At 49.3% G+C, this 18,842-nt stretch overlaps 7 protein-coding genes across 7 annotated transcripts; 4 read left to right on the top strand and 3 right to left on the bottom strand.

The window, feature by feature from the left end:
• Positions 1-408: 408 nt before the first annotated feature.
• On the top strand, positions 409-3,284 carry mfp (putative peroxisomal multifunctional beta-oxidation protein (MFP); the record flags this gene model as incomplete). The annotated part of the gene is made up of 4 exons (XM_056674543.1): positions 409-564; positions 614-841; positions 909-1,107; positions 1,162-3,284. 4 exons carry the CDS (start codon positions 409-411, stop codon positions 3,282-3,284), a joined length of 2,706 nt encoding a protein of 901 aa, XP_056535068.1.
• Positions 3,285-3,871: 587 nt separating this feature from the next.
• Positions 3,872-6,211, top strand: N7500_003396 (E3 ubiquitin-protein ligase; the record flags this gene model as incomplete). The annotated part of the gene is made up of 1 exon (XM_056674542.1): positions 3,872-6,211. The coding sequence occupies one exon, from the start codon at positions 3,872-3,874 to the stop codon at positions 6,209-6,211; it is 2,340 nt and encodes a 779-aa protein (XP_056535067.1).
• Positions 6,212-6,794: 583 nt separating this feature from the next.
• On the bottom strand, positions 6,795-8,429 carry N7500_003395 (uncharacterized protein; the record flags this gene model as incomplete). Its single annotated transcript, XM_056674541.1, has 3 exons — positions 6,795-7,217; positions 7,266-7,737; positions 7,795-8,429. 3 exons carry the CDS (start codon positions 8,427-8,429, stop codon positions 6,795-6,797), a joined length of 1,530 nt encoding a protein of 509 aa, XP_056535066.1.
• Positions 8,430-9,507: 1,078 nt separating this feature from the next.
• On the bottom strand, positions 9,508-11,484 carry N7500_003394 (MDR family MFS transporter; the record flags this gene model as incomplete). The annotated part of the gene is made up of 7 exons (XM_056674540.1): positions 9,508-9,823; positions 9,873-9,926; positions 9,980-10,045; positions 10,095-10,284; positions 10,333-11,126; positions 11,184-11,317; positions 11,371-11,484. 7 exons carry the CDS (start codon positions 11,482-11,484, stop codon positions 9,508-9,510), a joined length of 1,668 nt encoding a protein of 555 aa, XP_056535065.1.
• Positions 11,485-12,322: 838 nt separating this feature from the next.
• N7500_003393 (putative cysteine synthase B) lies at positions 12,323-14,056 on the top strand (the record flags this gene model as incomplete). Its single annotated transcript, XM_056674539.1, has 3 exons — positions 12,323-12,548; positions 12,605-13,434; positions 13,517-14,056. Coding segments are annotated over 3 exons (1,596 nt in total), but the record flags the coding sequence as incomplete, so codon positions are not given.
• A 761-nt stretch (positions 14,057-14,817) lies between these two features.
• Positions 14,818-16,937, top strand: N7500_003392 (ferric reductase family protein; the record flags this gene model as incomplete). Its single annotated transcript, XM_056674538.1, has 6 exons — positions 14,818-14,945; positions 15,005-15,255; positions 15,309-15,423; positions 15,472-15,723; positions 15,775-15,873; positions 15,926-16,937. 6 exons carry the CDS (start codon positions 14,818-14,820, stop codon positions 16,935-16,937), a joined length of 1,857 nt encoding a protein of 618 aa, XP_056535063.1.
• Positions 16,938-17,530: 593 nt separating this feature from the next.
• On the bottom strand, positions 17,531-18,600 carry N7500_003391 (uncharacterized protein; the record flags this gene model as incomplete). The annotated part of the gene is made up of 2 exons (XM_056674537.1): positions 17,531-18,338; positions 18,395-18,600. 2 exons carry the CDS (start codon positions 18,598-18,600, stop codon positions 17,531-17,533), a joined length of 1,014 nt encoding a protein of 337 aa, XP_056535062.1.
• Between the last annotated feature and the right edge of the window lie 242 nt (positions 18,601-18,842).

Genomic DNA, 18,842 nt, shown 5'->3' with positions numbered 1-18,842 from the left:
GAAAAATAGTCCAATAGTCCAATAGTCCAATTGTATCAAATTAATAGAGCACATGATAATGACGTTGCCCGTCACATGCGGCATGCCTGAGTCAGCTAGAGACAAGTACTCGTATATCTCGATATACACATATGATTTGCATAAGTGTAGTATAATCTATTCCGTACCTAGGCAATGTATGTTGTATATATTATGAAATCTAAAGTACATACGGAGTACATCAGGTATGGATATCTACTCGGCATGTGATACGGGGCGATCTGCCATTGTAACGATACCCCGATATTTCGTTAATTACAGAAAACGTGCCGAGGTCCTCAGCTTGCCGAGTTGGCTTTAAACTCCCCTCTTCTCCAGCTTTCTTTTTTATTTCTCTCTTATTTTCGGACACATACACACATACACACAATGTCCGAACTGCGATTCGATAATCAAACGGTGGTCGTCACCGGTGCTGGTGGTGGTTTGGGGAAAGCATATGCTCTCTTCTTCGCCTCAAGGGGTGCAAATGTTGTCGTGAACGACCTCGGTGTCTCTCACAAGGGTGAGGGCAAGTCAGGAAAGGTATGTCCAACACCAAATCCAGATAGACAGATGCTCACAGTTATTCCAGGCTGCAGATGTTGTCGTCGAGGAGATCCGCGCCGCTGGCGGTAAGGCCGTCGCCAACTACGACAGTGTCGAGAACGGTGATGCTATCATCGAGACCGCTATCAAGGCCTTTGGCCGCATCGATATCCTGCTCAACAACGCCGGTATTCTGCGGGATGTAAGCTTTAAGAACATGAAGGATGCCGACTGGGATTTGATCAACACAGTTCACACCTACGGTGCATACAAGGTAAGAATCCTCGGACATATAACAAAAAGCCGTCGAAGCAGGGACTGATAGTTTGTTTTCTGTACAGTGTGCAAGAGCCGCATGGCCTCACTTCCGCAAACAAAAGTTCGGCCGTGTGATCAACACTGCCTCGGCTGCCGGTTTATTCGGCAGTTTCGGTCAGGCCAACTACTCAGCCGCCAAGCTCGGCCAGGTCGGCTTCACTGAGACCCTGGCTAAGGAGGGTGCCAAATACAACATTATTGCCAACGTTATTGCTCCCATCGGTAAGCAAGTTACCCAACCCCAACATGAACTGGGAAAGCTAACCCCCAAATTAGCTGCCAGCCGCATGACTGCGACTGTCATGCCCCCGGATGTTCTGGAGAACCTCAAGCCCGATTGGGTTGTTCCTTTGGTCGCTGCCCTCGTGCACTCATCAAACACTACAGAGACCGGTGGTATCTACGAGGTCGGGGGTGGCCATGTTGCCAAGCTTCGCTGGGAGCGAGCCAAGGGTGCTCTCCTGAAGACCGATAACTCTCTGACCCCTGGCGCTATTGCCCGGAAGTGGAACGATGTCAATGATTTCTCTAAGCCCGAATACCCTACAGGCCCTGCTGACTTCATGAGCTTCTTGGAAGACGGCTTGAAGATGCCTAGCGCTCAACCGGGAGAGGAGCCTGACTTCAAGGGCCGTGTTGCCCTGGTCACCGGAGGTGGTGCCGGTCTCGGCCGCGCGTACTGCTTGCAGTTCGCAAAGCTCGGTGCCTCCGTTGTGGTCAACGATCTTGTTGATCCCGAGCCTGTGGTTCAGGAAATCATCAAGCTTGGTGGTAAAGCTGTGGGCAACAAGGCCAATTGCGAGGATGGCGATGCCGTTGTCAAGAGCGCCATTGATGCCTTTGGCCGCATTGATATCTTGGTGAACAACGCCGGTATCCTGCGCGACAAGGCTTTCAACAACATGGATGACAACCTGTGGAATTCCGTTGTCAATGTCCACCTGCGTGGTACCTACAAGGTCACCAAGGCTGCTTGGCCCTACTTCCTTAAGCAGAAGTACGGCCGTGTTGTCAACACTGCCAGTACGAGCGGTATCTACGGCAACTTTGGCCAGGCCAACTACGCTGCTGCCAAGCTTGGTATCCTGGGTTTCTCTCGCACTCTAGCGTTGGAGGGTGCCAAGTACAACATCAAGGTGAACACCATTGCTCCTAACGCGGGTACCAATATGACCCGTACCATTATGCCCGAAGAGATGGTCCAGGCTTTCAAGCCCGACTACGTTGCCCCCCTTGTGGTCTTGCTGTGCTCTGATATGGCCCCTGAACCCTCCACCAAGGGTCTGTTTGAGTGTGGTAGTGGTTGGTTCGGCCGTACCCGTTGGCAGCGCGCCGGCGGTCACGGCTTCCCCGTGGACGTCCAGCTGACCCCGGAGGAGGTGGTTCGTAATTGGAAGCAGATCACCAACTTCGATGATGGTCGCGCTGACCACCCCGAGGACGGCCAGGCCGGCGCGGAGAAAATCATGGCTAACATGGCTAACCGCGTACATGGCAATCCCTCCAGCGAGAACGAGATCCTGAAGAATATCGAGAAGGCCAAGACCCTTTCGAGCGAGGGCACTCCCTTCAACTACGAGGACCGCGATGTGATCCTGTACAATCTCAGTGTGGGCGCCAAGCGTACCGACTTGCCTCTTGTCTACGAGAACAGCGATCAATTCCAGGCCCTTCCTTCCTACGGTGTTATCCCCTGGTTTAACACCGCTAATCCTTGGAACATGGACGACTTGGTAAAGGACTTCTCCCCCATGATGCTGCTCCACGGCGAGCAGTACATGGAGGTTCGCAAATTCCCCATCCCCACCACCGCCAATACCTTGACCTATCCCAAGCTCATTGACGTTATCGATAAGGGCAACGCGGCCATTGTCGTGGCCGGGTACACAACCAAGGATGCCAAGACCGGCGAGGATTTGTTCTACAACGAGTCCAGCGTCTTCATCCGCGGCAGTGGCGGCTTCGGAGGCTCTCCTAAGCCCACTGCCGTGCGCGCCAAGGGTGCCACTGCTGCGTACAAGGCGCCGCAGCGCCAGCCCGATGCCGTGGTTGAGGAGAAGACCTCCGAGGACCAGGCAGCGCTGTACCGCTTGAACGGCGACCGCAACCCGCTTCACATCGATCCCGAGTTCAGCAAGGTCGGCGGATTCAAGACCCCCATCCTGCACGGTCTGTGCTCGCTCGGTGTGTCAGCCAAGGCAGTCTTCTCCAAATTTGGTCCCTACAAGAACCTCAAGGTTCGCTTTGCGGGTGTTGTCCTGCCTGGCCAGACTCTCAAGACTGAGATGTGGAAGGAGGGCAACACCGTTTTGTTCCAGGCCACCGTTGTTGAGACTGGCAAGCCTGCCATTACCGGCGCCGGTGCCGAGCTCCTAGAGGGCGCCAAGGCCAAGCTGTAAAGTATGAAATATTTGGTTAAAGCGATATTCCCATAGGCAAAGCGAGTCGAAACACTTGGATCAGACTGTTGCTTTTTTGTATATACTACCTGTGCTTTTGCGTGTCTTTGGTTTTCCTCATGAGGTCAATGAGATCTGAATCTGGTAATCACACTGGACAATCTGGACTTTTTGAATAGATGTAGTCTGCACTGTCAATGTAGATACTTTGCCATTTCAGTGATATTGATTGAAGGAGTTTCCATCTTTTGTGCCAGAATATAATTTGAAGAGGAGAGGATTGCTAAGGGAGGACGTATATCATTTGACGAACATGGCATGATTCTTCTTCACTCGTTTTGGTAGCATGCAATGATTTTTGGTGGCTTGAAGCTCATATGTTTCAAAGATATCGTACGCGATGTACATGGCGAATGAAATACTCTCCAGACTTTCTGTGAGTACACAAGTCACCTGAAGGTTGAGAGGCCTGCGGAACGTCTTATGTAACAAATCATTCTCACCTGGGCAGGCTTCACATTCTTGAATTCCCATATCTCGCAGACATCTGACACTTTCATATTTCCAAACCATGTAAATCTACAATCATGGTGCTCTCGCTGCCAGTCCCCGGCTTCTCCAAATCCTCCTCATCCCGCCCCGACGGTACGCAATCTCACCGAAAGTCAACCTCTGGTTCTTCAACCAGCTCCTCATCCAGTCCCAATGTCCGAAAGCCATCACTAGGGCAGACTGGTCCCTCTCCCAACAGCTACTCTATTACTCTCGAAGCGCTACGAAATAACCCTTTCGGCAATACCTCCCGATCCCGCGGCCCCGTCCAGCTCTCGGCTCACGAAACAGAGGAACACAAGAGGGAACAGGAGGAACTCAATACCGCACTCGAGACTCTGGTTCGCATATTTCCGGATGTACAGATAGAGGTATTCCGTGAGCTGCTGCTACGCTTTGACGGACAGAGCCGGTTACAAGTGTGTGTGGAGGAGCTGCTTAGGCATAAGAAGAAATGGGTTTCGGGGCGGTGGAATATCCCAGAAGGAACCACTGAAGCCGAGGCAGAGGGAAGTGCTCGCGTACCTCCTTGGGGCGATGACTTTGCTCGACATGACCTTGGCGATAGTGGCCTGGTCCCTCCCGAGGAGCGCTTTCGGTCCAATAATTACAAGGCCGCCGTGCGGATGGCCATGACAAGAGAATATACTGGTCTGAACAAAAGTACCGTGGAGGCTGTTCTAGCTGAAGTGAACTTTAGCTATGCTCGGGCTCGACCGATGCTCCGGGACCTATCTCGTCGGACATGGCGCGCGACATTCAACAGTATGTTCCCGTCTTTCAGGCGAAAGAAGGACCGCGAGGAACATCCGCTTTTGGCATGGCATCGTCGAGTCGACGGGGAACTTGTCCCTGTTCTGAAAGAAACCGGATGCAGCGAGTTGGATGCAGAGCTCCACGAGATGTTGTTGGCCCCGCTGTTGCAACAGAAGCGCGAAGAGCAGCAGGACAAAGATTTCCGATTTGCTTCAGAGCTGAACGAGAAGGAAGCTCAAGAATTTAATGCCATTTACGAATGCGAGTGTTGTTTTGCCGATGTGACATTCGAGCAGATCGCGACATGTTCAACCAACACTCATATCATTTGCTACCTCTGTATTCAAAGAACCGTCTACGAAGCACTGTTTGGACAGGGCTGGGGAAAGTCTGTCGATCTGGAGCGCTCTACCTTGAAGTGTCTTGCACCGCTATCTGTTGGGTCGTGCAATGGATGTCTTCATCCGGAGATTGTCAAGCAGGCAATTTTTCTCGACACGGCTGGCTTCGAGACATACCGCAAATTCGAGGATCGGCTCTCCTCTGAGGCACTTATGAAGTCACAACTGAAGCTCGTTAGATGTCCGTTCTGCTCCTATGCTGAAATTGACCCCGTCTACCACCCTTCATCCCGCGGTGTTCGCTGGCGGTTTCGTCGTGACGGTGGCACTATTCCTACGATTCTGATGATCCTTTTCCTCCTTGACCTCGTACCCTTACTCGTAATTCCTGTGTTTATTTTATTACTCCTGGACCCAGCCACCGTAACAGCGGCCTTTGGGAATGCCGTTCGCAATCTCTGTCTCAAGATTCGGCCTAAGCGATTCACCTGTGCCAACCCTTCCTGCTTACGCATTAGCTGCATGACATGCCAGAAACCGTGGCGAGATCCACATGTGTGTCATGAACCGTTGCTCCTGGATTTGCGCGCTACCGTCGAGGCTGCCCGTACCGCCGCCGTGAAACGCACCTGTCCCCGCTGCTGCCTCTCATTTGTCAAATCCTCAGGCTGCAATAAACTGACTTGCGTCTGTGGCTACTCCATGTGCTACCTATGCCGGAAGGCACTAGGCCCCCCTCCACGAACAACCACGCCTCCCCGTGCCCTCCGTGGGGTAGATGCCTTTGATGGCCCGGGCGATATACCCGACAATCCCTTTAACAATGAGCAGGTTGCAGGCAACATGTCTGATGACGAATTCGAAGAACCGGAAGGCTACAAACACTTTTGCGAGCACTTCCGCATCAACCCTGGGTCTCGCTGCACAGAGTGCACGAAATGCAACTTATACCAAGCAGAAGACGAGGAAGCGGTCGCCCGCCGCGCAGGCGAAAAAGCCGAGCGCGAATGGCGGATCAGGCAAGGCGATTCTGGTACCAGTAACCCAACTTCGGCTGTCGAATTCCGCAATGTAAATCAAGATCTCTCAGCAGGGGTGGATGCTCGTTCTGCGAGTCGCCGCGTGACGGCCCCACTTTGGGATTTGCAGCTTACATCTTTGAATAAACCGTGGACTTACTGGCTCACTGATGTGTGGATTGATGGACGGTGGAAACTCGAGGGTCAGGCTTTTGCGGATTGGATTGTGGAACGAGTCGTCGAAGTTGGGGACACATGATCCTGTGTGTACTTTTGTCTACACGTTACGAACTTCTCTTTTCTGCTGTTGATCCCCCAGTCTGTGCAGTGGATCTGAACTGGCGTGCAGTGAATCTTATTTGCTTGGGGCCGTTTCAGACGACATGATGATTGATGACATTCCTCACTTCTCTTTGATAATTGCGTAGGCTCTTATTACCGTTCAAGATGCAGGGAGAAGCATTACCCTCTTTTTAATACATGGCTTTTTTTTTGAGACCAGTTCTTTTACCCCTACAATACCGTCTGTTAGAGAAATCTGAAGAGAAGTAAAACAGACAATCATTTCCTTCCTAACTGAGAACAGAAATCCAGCCCTTAACCTTCAGAAATTGTGCTTTATGTCTCTATGGTAAACTGTTTAGGCTCTACAAGCCATTTCTGTTCAACATTGCTGGTTCAATAATCCCATTAACATAGACTATGAGATACGATAGGTAAATCAATTGAGATACATGGATAGAAAAGATCTGTGAACCCGACCAAGCCTTCACATTTGCAAAGAGGAATTCACAAGCCCAATGAATAAAAAGACATGCAGTCTCATAGCTGGACAAAGGCATTTAGGCCAAAATTGACCCGCGACCCCCTGGCGGGCGATAGGAAGGATGACCTGGTCGGGTTTCAGGGCAGAGATGATTGAAACCCTCAAAGTTGTCCATATTAGCCGCTTTGATAAAGTCTTTTGTCGTCTGAGCATCGTCTTGGGCCGTATGAGCATTGCCCTTGCAGATCGGTCCACACCAGACAGGGCGACTCTCGTGGCCGTATGGCTGCAAGATATACTCCTTGCCAACGTAATCGGCGCCGATAGCATTGCCGATGTCACACACTGGAATTGTGAAAATACCCTCCCAGGATGCACCTTGGGCGGCGGGATTTCCCCAGGAATTTTTGATAGCATCAAGGGCACGACTGGAACCTATCTCGGAAGTGTAGTTAAAACCAGCGGTATTGTAGGCATCAAGAGAGGAGTTGATGATATCCTAGGAAGAAATTAGTATCATGCAATAGTGGTTTTATATGGCACTTACAGTAGCATGGATGTTCGCATAATCACCCTGACCCAGCTTGTCAGCCCCAGGGGGCGGATTGACCCATCCCCATTGATGGGGAGTAAAAGAAAACACATCGTTCTCCTGCCAGTAGTATAGGTACCAGGCCTTATTATCACGGCAAACGGCAGCCTCCTGGGGACCAGAACCAATTCCCTGGTTATCGCCGCAGGCACCGCCACCCATGATAAAGACCTTTTGGGTACGGTACAACTGATTGATGGCAGTACCAATTAGCATAGTGTTCATTTGATCAATGACGGCGTTCTTGTCGACCCCTGGGAATGTGAGGAACGCTCCATTAGCGATGTATTGTCGAATATCTGCGTTGCCATACTGTTGGCCCCGCATCAACTGGTTGTTAGCGGTCGTGAACGACTCCTTCGCGTCCACAGCGATGTTGCCTATAACCGCACCCAGGCTGGCGGCCTTGTCAAAGGTATCTTTTTCACTATTACTGTTGTTAATATAGACATGACAAACATTCCAAGATAGAAGTATCACATACTGAGCAGCCATAGCAATGGACCCAGCGCTGTTTCCAGTACTGGCAAGTGCAGCGCCAACATTAGCAGTGGTACCAAGTGCAACGGAGCCTAGTCCAGCAAACACAGCACCAATACTAATAATCATCACGAAGACGTTGAGTACCTCCTTGAGTGCAGTGACACTTTTGACCTCTGTATCTTTGTAAAAAGTTTCAGCCCAGTTGTCCTTGGAAAAAGCCGCACCCAAAGCAGTAGTGGTGAAAGCCTCGCCAATACCATCGAAGTAACCGTGCAGGCGATTGATGGATTCGAGGACATAGTATGCAGGGCGGATATCATCACCGCGGCTATTGAGAACTCTGTTATCACATAGCGGCAGATTGCAGTTTGAGCTTGAGCCGACATCTAAACACGTCCAGTCTGGGTCTCCCATTGCCCATTGACCGAAGGCGCTCGCAAACCCGCCCCTTTTTTTGGCGATTACTTCGCTATTGTTGTTCCACCAGCTATCTAGCCAGGCGCCGGTATTGTAGGTGTCCCAGTCCTTTGTATCTTGATTGTAGTAATTAGCCAATGGGCCACAGCGTTGGTGTATGACACCTCCGTGCACTCCTGGTAGGAGAGCGAAGGCAATCAAGGTCAGAGAGGGTAACATGATGTTGGATTGTCAATCACTTGAATTGTTTGGGGACAGGAAGAAAAATATGACTGGGACTGTCTTTATACCATCTCCAGCTAAGCTTTCAAGATGGGGACGGATGGGCGACGAGTTGCCAATTCGGGAATATGGGGTCAATTGATTGATATGAAGGGACAAGGACGGAGCATATAACAAATAGAAAATCGGACAGAGATGACATCTTCCTCCCAATGCCTCCGAGGCTTGAGCTAACCTACATGAGGGAGTTTTCACGAATGGAAAAGGTGAAAATACTTATCTATTCTGATCCTGATAGGCATGACTCCTAATGTTGACCTACTTTTGCATTGGTATGGCGGGATTGGGGTAGCCATGAGTATGACGCCCTGGTAATCTTGTACAAGCTTGTCACCGGAGTTGACTCCGTATATGGGAATTGCCCAGTCTCTGGGGAACATGCTGAATATGATGTAAAGTGTTGGAAGTTGGTTTGAGATAAAGTCACATGTTCTATGATGCCTTGACGTGTATTAGATCGCAGCATCAAATATCCCCAATGGGCCTTCTGTAAGCGCGAACCCATGGTCTACAGTGAGTTGACAAAAGAGATATCTGGCGACTTGCATCAATATCGGCTGAGCCCATAGCTTCGTTTCTCCGGTGGATACAATTTGAAATATGCAGCTCCGCCAGGGCTTCCAAGTTCGAGGCATCGAATGGGGTTACATGGTCAATGAGATTGGGGTAGCGATCCAAATCTGACTGGTCCATCGGTATTGGGAGATAACGGGAGAAGGATTGATGTAAAACATCCCAAAAGGGTAATTGAAGGGCTCTTTTCCCAGACCAGATTCAACAAGATTGTCGGGATGATAGATGTTCTGACTGGAATTGGATATAATATACATTAAGGGGTAAAATCTGGGGACCCTTAGATATATGCAACTGATAAATGGGCTTTTGCTTTCTGGAGCACACTGAGATCAGCATGCGGCACTGGGAGATTGGTCTTTGAATTTATCTGCTTCCTCAAGTTAACATAGTCCATAGGGAGATCCGACCTTTGACGACCAAAGCTGATGAGATCTGACTGTCACTTTTTTTCTTCGTCCAACCCTCCATTGAGTCGTTTCTTTCCTTCTTCCTTCAAAGCTTGATCGTCCGCTCGGTTCAAGGCAACCTGTGGCATCAACCAAAAAGCCAAAAAGAAAGCAAATGTTGCAAGGGATGCACCGACAATGAAAATGATGCGAAACCCCTTTTGATATGCCGGAGTTAACACACCCCGGACATGCTTAGCGTCCTCTACAGATAGCTTTGATAGATAGCTCTGTGGGCTCGAGAGAAGAGAGCGAGACTGAATTTCATCGAGATTGAGCTTTGAAATGGACGAAGCGAGGATATTATTTCTGTGTCGATTAGTGAGGGAACAAGCCAGAGATTATAATGAAGTCTTACATGATAGTTCCGGCAATAGCGAGCCCTAGAGTGCCACCGAGGTTTCGTACGAAGCTGCTCATTGTCAGCTTCATAAAATGGCTAGCATGACTGTGGCAATCACTCACTTTCTGAATGAAGTTATCACCGCCATGTCCCGTCTTTTAACACCGGCTTGAACTGCAATGAGAGAGCTACAGGGAATTAGCGTATTTTATTGGATCGAGATAGGGGGTCTCGTACGGCTGCAGAGTATTTCCAACCCCGACACCAGTCAGAATGCCATACCCAATCTGCTTTCCCAATCCCGAATGCTGATCAAGTGTTGAGAAAAGACCAAGGCCAACTGCCCAGATTATCCATCCAAACAGGATGCATTCACGGTAGCGGCCTACCCAGTGTACAACAAGACCGGAACCTGTGCTGCTGATAGCTGCGAGGGAAGTCAGCACAGAACCACAACCAAGAAGAGGGTTCATACTTTGCATGAGTGTGATAGGGAGCAGCATTGCTGCTGCTTTTACCGTTGAATATCCAAACACCAGCTGATAGAAAATGGGAATATAGTAAACTTGTACCAAAAAGTTCCACCCGTTGATGAACATGGTCAGACAAGCGCCGTTCACAATCCGACCCTGGAAGATGTGCATTGGAACCAGCGGTGTCGATGCACCCTTCCATTGCCACACAACAAAAGCAACAGAGATGGTGAGGCCAATCGCCAGAGTTGCAATAACATGCACCGAGTTCCATTCATACTCGCCGCCACCCCAAGTCAAACCAAGCAGCAAGACCGAAGTCCCACCGAGAGCCAGAAGCGCACCAAAGAAATCAATTGCCTTCAACTTGATTTTCCAATCGCCAGTGACTTTCCGAAGGGGCATAAAGAACAAAACAGCCAACGTGGTGAGCGCAGTGAGTGGCAGATTCAAGCGAAAGATCCATCGCCACGAGTCTTTGGAAATGGAAGCTAGTGCACCTCCGATGACAGGACCGATACCGTTAGCAATAGCAACGACGGCACCAAGAATACCTTGATATTTGCCTCGTTCACGAAGAGGGACAACGTCGCTGACGATCATCTGTGCAACCGTCATGAGACCACCGCCGCCAACACCGGTGAAAGCTCGGAAGACAATCAATTGCGTGGCTGTCTGCGCAAGGGAAGCTGCCAATGATCCAAAGAAGAATATGGCTAGTCCGGCAAAGAGCACGAGCTTGCGAGACCAAATGTCGGATAATTTTCCATAAAGCAATTGGAAACATGTTGATGTTCTGTGTCGTGAGTGTTAGGTGAATAGTATCATTACCACAAGAGCAAAGAGTACTCACACGAAGTAACCGCCCGAAATCCAGGAGGTCTGATCACTGGCCCCCAATGCGTTTCCTATGATAGACAAACTGGCTGCGAGCGTCGTCTGGTCCATCAATGCCAGGAGATCAACGCTGGAACACGCCAGGAAAATCTTGAAATTGTCATTAACTGGGTCATATATTGCTTATTGTTGTATCTACTAACCGTGATGATAGTGCGTTTAGGCACATAATTGGTTTGTTCATTGAAAGTGACATTCTTCACATTGTCAACCGCAACCTCCTCTGTTGGTTTCGAATTTTCGAATATCGCTGTCATGGCGTTTGGGTATAAAGGATATAAAGGGATAGAAGGCAAACATACACTTAGCTAAAGACGTGCTAGATAGTGAGGAAAAGAGAGAGAAAATCGAAACCACTCAAAAGGTCAAAACGAAGTAATCTCTCCAATCTATCCACATTCGTTCGATCAGAGATCGGCGCCTAGTCTGAGCACCTTGACAGAAGATCTGCATGTCAAAGTTGACAAAACTTCTCAAACGCCCTCAAGGTCCCCGGCCCTCAGTGCAGTATATCGGGATATCGGAAGATTTTCAGCTAATAGGAAATTGAATGTGAGGACCTGTGGGATTGAATTCGTTCCTGGGGACCTTGTCAAATCATGCACAGAAGATGGCAAGAATACTAGAGCATGACGCAGTTCCAGTCCACCCCATTCCGTTTTCAACCTTTCTATATTTATGAGTGTGACGAATAGGCTTACCTTACAGGGTCTGATCTACACTCGGACTGTCTCGATATCCCCGAGATCGCTCCACCCAATTTCCTTATTCATCGTAGTAGCAAATTTCCAGGGCTTCCAGCGTCCACCTTTGTTGTTCAACCCTCTCATATCTGACTCGTGTGGTGGGATATTCATTAGTGGAGTCAGAGTAGATCTTGCTTTCCTACTTATTGGACGCCAAGAAAGACGCAACAGGATGGAGGGGCAAGTGATGGACTGCTATGGAAATTTATTCTGTATAATTACCCAGATAGACCCGGGGTTTTCTGTTTTCATATCTGGTCTCACCCCTCGAGAACATTGCTCTTGAAATTCGCGCAGGAGAGGCTATCTGCGTACTCGATCATCCACATCTATATCTTGCACTAAAGGTGCCCCGGGCAAGAAGACCAATTCTTCCCAGAAAATGGCTAATATGAATGAGCGCAATGTGTACTTTGGTACCGACTCGCTGAAAAAATACTTCAACCCGGACTGTCAGCCTCCTCTACCTCTTGTAGAGCTCCCACCTCATTTGAACCCTTATCATGAAGATGGGGTGCGGATATATGCCAAAATGATGACCATGCATCCGGCAAACAATGTCAAGGCAATGCCAGGTATGAGAAGCCCTGGGAGAACAGTAAACATCAATTGCAAGCTAACAGGGGATCAGCATTGAACATGCTCGAATCTAGCGTTGTTTCCGGCAAGACAGACCAGATCATCGAATACAGCTCCGGGTCAACAGTGATTTCGATGTCAATGGTTGCCCGAGTTATGCACGGAGTGAATGATACCCGGGCCTTCCTGAGTAACAAAACTAGCGACGCAAAGCTGAAGTTGATGCAATTCTTCGGTCTCGACATTACCTTGTTCGGTGGGCCGTCTCAACCAGAGCCATTGGACGAAAGAGGCGGTATTCAGAATGCCCGAAGATTGGCTCTGGAGTCAGAGACGACTGTCAATCCCAACCAATACGAAAACAACAACAACTGGAAGTCCCATATCCGATGGACCGGGCCCCAGATATTCAAGCAGCTTCCTGAAATAAACGTTCTCTGCGCTGGTATGGGCACTTCTGGTACCATGACCGGCCTTGGGACCTATTTTAAAGACGTGAAGCCGTCTGTTTACCGACTTGGTGTTTGCACTGCCCCTGGTGATCGGGTACCTGGCCCTAGGTCATATGCTCTCATGCGCCCTGTTGAGTTTCCCTGGAGAGCAGCCGTAGATACCATCGAAGAAGTCGGGTCGGCCGAGTCCTATACTCTCTCCCTAAACCTATGCCGAGAAGGACTGGTCTGTGGTCCATCCTCCGGGTTCAACCTCCAAGGACTCTTCCAAAATCTGGCAAAGCGCAAGGTTGCGGGAACTTTACCTGAGCTCGCAGGACCAGATGGCACAACCCACTGCGTCTTTCTTTGCTGCGACCTGCCGTACCAGTACATCGATGAGTACTTTGAAAAGTTGGGCAAGCAACAATTCCACCCAATCCGAAACGAGGTAATTACCCCCGAACGAGTCTATCTTGGCCAAAGAAATAAAAACCAAAAGATACAAAACTAATCCCCCAACTATTTACTAGCGCCTGACCAAAGTCGACCTGCATCGATATGATGAGAGCTGGGAGCGGGATGCATTAGAGGTCCTACCGCACTTTTATGGATCACCGCAATCCCTTGCGCAAAGCTTATTGAACGAGATTGCCCTTCAACCGCAGAAACGCATTGTGGACCTGCGCCAGGCAAATGATTTTTACACGTGGCACCTCCCTGGTTCGATGAATTTGCCATTGTATAGTCTTGGGTCTCATAGCGCGTCACCGTTCTCCGATCCGGGGTTGTTGGAGGCGCAATGGGTGGAACTGGAGAGAATCTTCAACGACGACGTGTTAGTCTCAGATCTAGGAAGGCATCACGTTCTTATGGTATGCTACGATGGGGATTCGGCACGTGTGGCTACCAGCGTGCTTCGGGCGAAGGGCATCGAAGCAGACAGTGTACGTGGAGGCCACCGTGCGCTGATGATGCATGAAATCAGGAGTGAGAGCCCGATCTCCACTACCAAGGGACATACCAGGGGTAATGTATCCATTGCAGCGATACCCCTTCAACAGAGGACGTGAGACTCAGGATCATAGCGCAATCGACTAGGAGAATGCGGAATGTAGGGTTGGATCGGCCATGTGAGACGCTAGTCCCGATGCAGACCTATTGTACCTTGATTTTTTCTTCTTTTTTTTTTCTTCTTGGTATCATTTCAATTACTTCATTGGTTTAGTTTTGATTTGGTGCATACTACCCTATGACTCTCTCATTGAGGTATTTTTTCTTTCAACATCTTTCCACATAGTCCCTCAGGTAGACCAATTATCCACTGTGGCTCAAGCCTCGATTGCTCCGCATGCGTTGAATAGCTCGCATTTGAGAGAATCCCGGAATATTCAGAGATGCAAGATATATGCATGATGTATAGGTAGTATTTTCCAAGGGACAGTAGCCCCCGGATGTCCGATGTCCGATTCAATTTATATCAAGCGCAAATGTGCTCTACTCCATTTTAGCCTTTGACAATCCAACCAACCACGAGTCTCTGAAATGAGTGTAGACCCCATCGATCCATTAAATGTGCTCAATTGGGAGCAGATCCGTTTAGGTGATTGATGACAGTACCTGAAATGACTGAAATGACTGAAATGATTGGAACGGCCATCCAACACCTCTCGACAGGTACAACGAGGATAGAGGATTCCCGCTTTTGGTCCTCCGCAACTGTCCAAAAGCAAACTAGCTCCAGACTTGCCGATGATACTTTAGATCTCTCATGATATCTGTATTTCCTTGACCGTATCTCGCAAGTGTTAGTAGCCCTTCTTTTCGGTACAAGATGATGGAAATGGAGGCTCAAGGCACACCCTGGCTTGATCAGCCGGTGATGCTTCATTCGTCTCGCGCCGACAAGTGCAAATTGACCGAAGCCCAATGTCTCTATCGCAATTATCGCTGGCGATACTGGTATGCACCTGATCCTGAGTGACCTACATGTACATGTGCTTATCGGAGGTCTGTTCCAGGTACCAAGCCGACCATGTTTATGCATTAAGCACCGTCTACTTCATGTGTGCAGTGATTGGAGTATTCACAATATCACACTTGCTTATACGACTCACTCCAAATAGAGTGAAACGGAATAGATCATGGCGCTGGTTCACTTCAGTCTCACGATACTTGTCTTATCGGGGATATCGAGTGCCTGCGCTGCGCTATTGGTCTCCGGCGTTAGGTGTGATGATTCTGGGGGCAGTTGGCGCTGTATTCTTCTTCGGTGGGTGGTTTGGACTCGTGAAGATGTGACAATGGCGGCTGAACTTCATATAGCGATGACACTCGGCCCAAAGCCCTATTACTGGCCGACAGATGCTTCTTATGGAAGTAGTCCTCCGATTGCGACTAGATCGGGCTGGATGGCCCTTGCACTGCTTCCCTTTGTACTGTGAGTATTGGATTTGGAGCATGCCAGTCGGTGCTGATCTCCTTTCAGGGCACTGAGCACGAAAGCCAACATGATCTCTGGGGTGACTGGTATTCCGCATGAAAAACTTCAAGTGTTCCACCACTGGACTAGCTATGCGATGTTTGTGTTGGCTTTGGTTCATACATTCCCGTATATCATATACCACATCAGAAAAGGGGACATGGTTCATCAGTGGAAGACAAGTGTTGTTTACTGGACAGGAGTTGCTTCTCTCATATCACAGACATATCTAACCCTGATGTCTTTGTCATGCATTCGGTAAGATCACACCTAGCCTATGTATGAGACAACACCTTAACACTTCCACAGTAACAGGTTCTACGAATTCTTCAAAGCCACGCACATCTTTGTGGCGGTAGTGTTTGTCATCTTCTTCTTCCTTCACTGTGATTTTCGGCTCTCTTCCTGGTATATTTGACGCCCACATACCCCGTGATGACCTTGAGTTGACATATAGCAGGGACTACTTCATAGCCTCGGGCGTGATTTACTTCCTAAGCTTGATAGCCAGCCATATCCGTACCTATCTAGTGCACGGAATTCACAACGCAACTCTCGAACTCCTCCCCAGCGGTCTTGTCCGCGTTTCGGTCCCATCGATCATCAAATGGACCCCCGGTCAGCACGTATTCGTGCGTTTCCTCACATCCGACCTACACCTACTCACCGCCCATCCCTTCACTATCTCCTCCGCATGTCGCAATCCAGACGAAATAGGCAAAGCCTCGAGAATAATATTCTATATCAAACCACGCGATGGCGTCACCGGACGCCTTAGAGCAATGGCTGCCAAGAATCCAGGCTGCACGAAGAAGATTTTGATAGAGGGGCCGTATGGCGGCGTCAGCGAACCCCACATGGCGCAATTCGACACGATCCTAGTGATAGCTGGCGGTTCGGGAGGCGGGTTCTCATTAGCCATGGTCGACGAAGCACTCCGGTTGACGGGGGTAGACTCACCGGCGAGCGAGAAACGAGCACCCTCCAGGAGAAACCTCCAAGTTGTATTCTCAACCCGTGACCACGCCATGGCAGATTGGTATATCGAGGAGATCGAATCACGACTCTCGGAATCGACCATATTATCCGCAGACTCGGACAACGGGTTTCAAACTGCGGTGTCTGTGCACGTCACTGATCAACAAGTATCGGAGGTTCCCTCGACTTCAGAGTCAGGCGAGGTGAAGGGCACGGCTGGCAAAATGCCGCCGGCTGAGATTACCACCACGGGAAGTTTCAGTTTGAATGTTCACCGCTATGCTCGGCCTGATCTTCCTGGTCTTGTTGCACACACTGTTGAGATGGCACATATTCAAGGGATGCATCTTGAGAAGAAGCAGCGGGTTGGAGTTTTAGTTTGTGGTCCTGCTTCTATGCTACATGACACTCGGAATGCGGCAGCTTTGGCGCAGGCGAGGGTGTTTAGGGGCGAGCTTGAGGAGCTATATTTGCATTCTGAGCCCTTTGTGTAAGTTTGTGATTTCCTTGCTAGATTATGACAATTGGCTAACTGGATTCTATAGGTGGTAAATTGCTTTTGATAAGGAATATCATCTGCTAGATTAGTTTTACTCTCTTTCTCTTTTCTTCTACCAAAGTACCTATTTAGTGCTCCCGAGTATATATCAATTCAACAGAAAATTTTATCAAAAGTATTGATATCCAAAGTGAGTTCCAAGTTATTAACAGCCAAGACCCTTCAAACCAGTCCAAAGCCCGGGCCTGTGCTAAATCCCAGGTAAGTACACCCCGATCTAAGTATGAGATAGACAGTAGAGAAAGAGATAATCCAAAATAATCACCGGCCAAATCATAGAACAAAGTCTGGGGATATGAAACACCGAAGCAAAAGCCCAAAAAACAAAAAACGCCGAGCATTAATCCCATAAGGATGAGTGGAGAGATGAGGAAGAACCGTGAGATCTCAAGATCAATCACGAAATGCAAATCTAAACATTAAATAAGAACAAAATGAAGAGATCATCAAGTCATTAGCCCACCAAAACCCTACCTTTCCGGTCCACAAGAATCATTGCCTTTCCTTTGATATCAGGTCAAAGAGAAATTACTCGCCCCTCTCAACTCTCTTCATCAAGGAATCTCTCATCCGCACATTGACCACACCACCAACACCGTACGCAGGAACAATTTTCCCCATACGCGCAAAGCAACTAGGCACGTAATCGCGACGAATCCGCGCCGCACGTTCAGTCCAATGCATACCACCGGCAGGCTGACGGTTATAAAGATCCAAACCGAGGAGGTGCATAGGCGTACTAACAAACTGCATAGCAGCAGGACAGGCGAATTGCGCGATGCTAGATTTCATAGTTGGGCTTGAGGCGAGGAAGTCCGGGACGGAGGGGGCAATAAGGGCGGGGATATTGAAAGAAGCCCAGATGGTGATGCTGTCACGGAGACAGAAGAGGCCGTAGGAGACTTTCGGTATTTGGGGGGTTGGTGCTATGGGTGCGGATGGAGGAGGGCATGGTGCGCGGAGAGCAGAGCCGTACTTCCTTGCGACTGGGTTTGTGTTCATGACGCTGCTTCTAACTGGCGAGTCGGAGGGAGGAGAGGCGCCAAACATTTTGGCGAAGCGCGCGTCCTTGTAGACGCAGATTGTCATGTTGACTATTGTTGTTGCGAAAAACTTGGGAAGGCCTGTGTCGATGGCATTATAGGGCTGGTTGCGTGTTGTTGATCCGAGCGTGTCAATTATATTTGCTGTGAGGTAGGTCGATGTGTACAGGGTATAAATGAGGAGGAATGGAGCGCTGAAGAAGAAACCGCTAGGTCTAGCGACCATAGATCGGAGGCAGTGGTTGATCGTTTGGCCGATTGGGAAACCTTTTGAGGCTTTTTCCATGATTGCACTGGAGGGATTAGTCTTGTATTTATGGATAAGCATTTGAGAGTGGTGATAGTTTACCGATCAATAATGGTGATTAATGGGCAGGTCAGCGCACCGGCTGTTGCTGCGCTAATGACATCGACACCGAGTCGCTTGCTCATGTCCTTGGTATTCCATGTTGAAGCTGTCAGACGTGTGGCCTGTCGTTCCTGAGGCTGTTCCTGCTTGATTGTCGCCATTGGAAATATTGTATCTTGCGCAACACCATCCCGATTCATGCTCATATAGGTTGGAAAAGAGACAGATTATGCATTTAATCAGAGAGTACACAGGTCAAATGAGAGAAACTGAATTAGGAATGCGAGACGCTGGATTATATCTGGAGTATTGACCCCAGCTTCGGACGACAATGACCCGGGCGCGACCCGGCGCCGGCCTCTCCGATGCCGGCCCGATAGCTTATCTGCCGGATAAACGCTTCAGGGCTGTTTGATATTGTTTTGTCTACGGTTGTATATAATAAAAA

The sequence above is a fragment of the Penicillium coprophilum genome (assembly GCF_028826855.1).
Source record: "Penicillium coprophilum strain IBT 35676 chromosome Unknown utg000002l_segment0_segment1, whole genome shotgun sequence".
Classification (NCBI taxonomy): Eukaryota; Fungi; Ascomycota; class Eurotiomycetes; order Eurotiales; family Aspergillaceae; genus Penicillium; species Penicillium coprophilum.
Note: the sequence above shows the minus strand (reverse complement) of the source record. Positions and strands in the feature narration are given on the sequence as shown.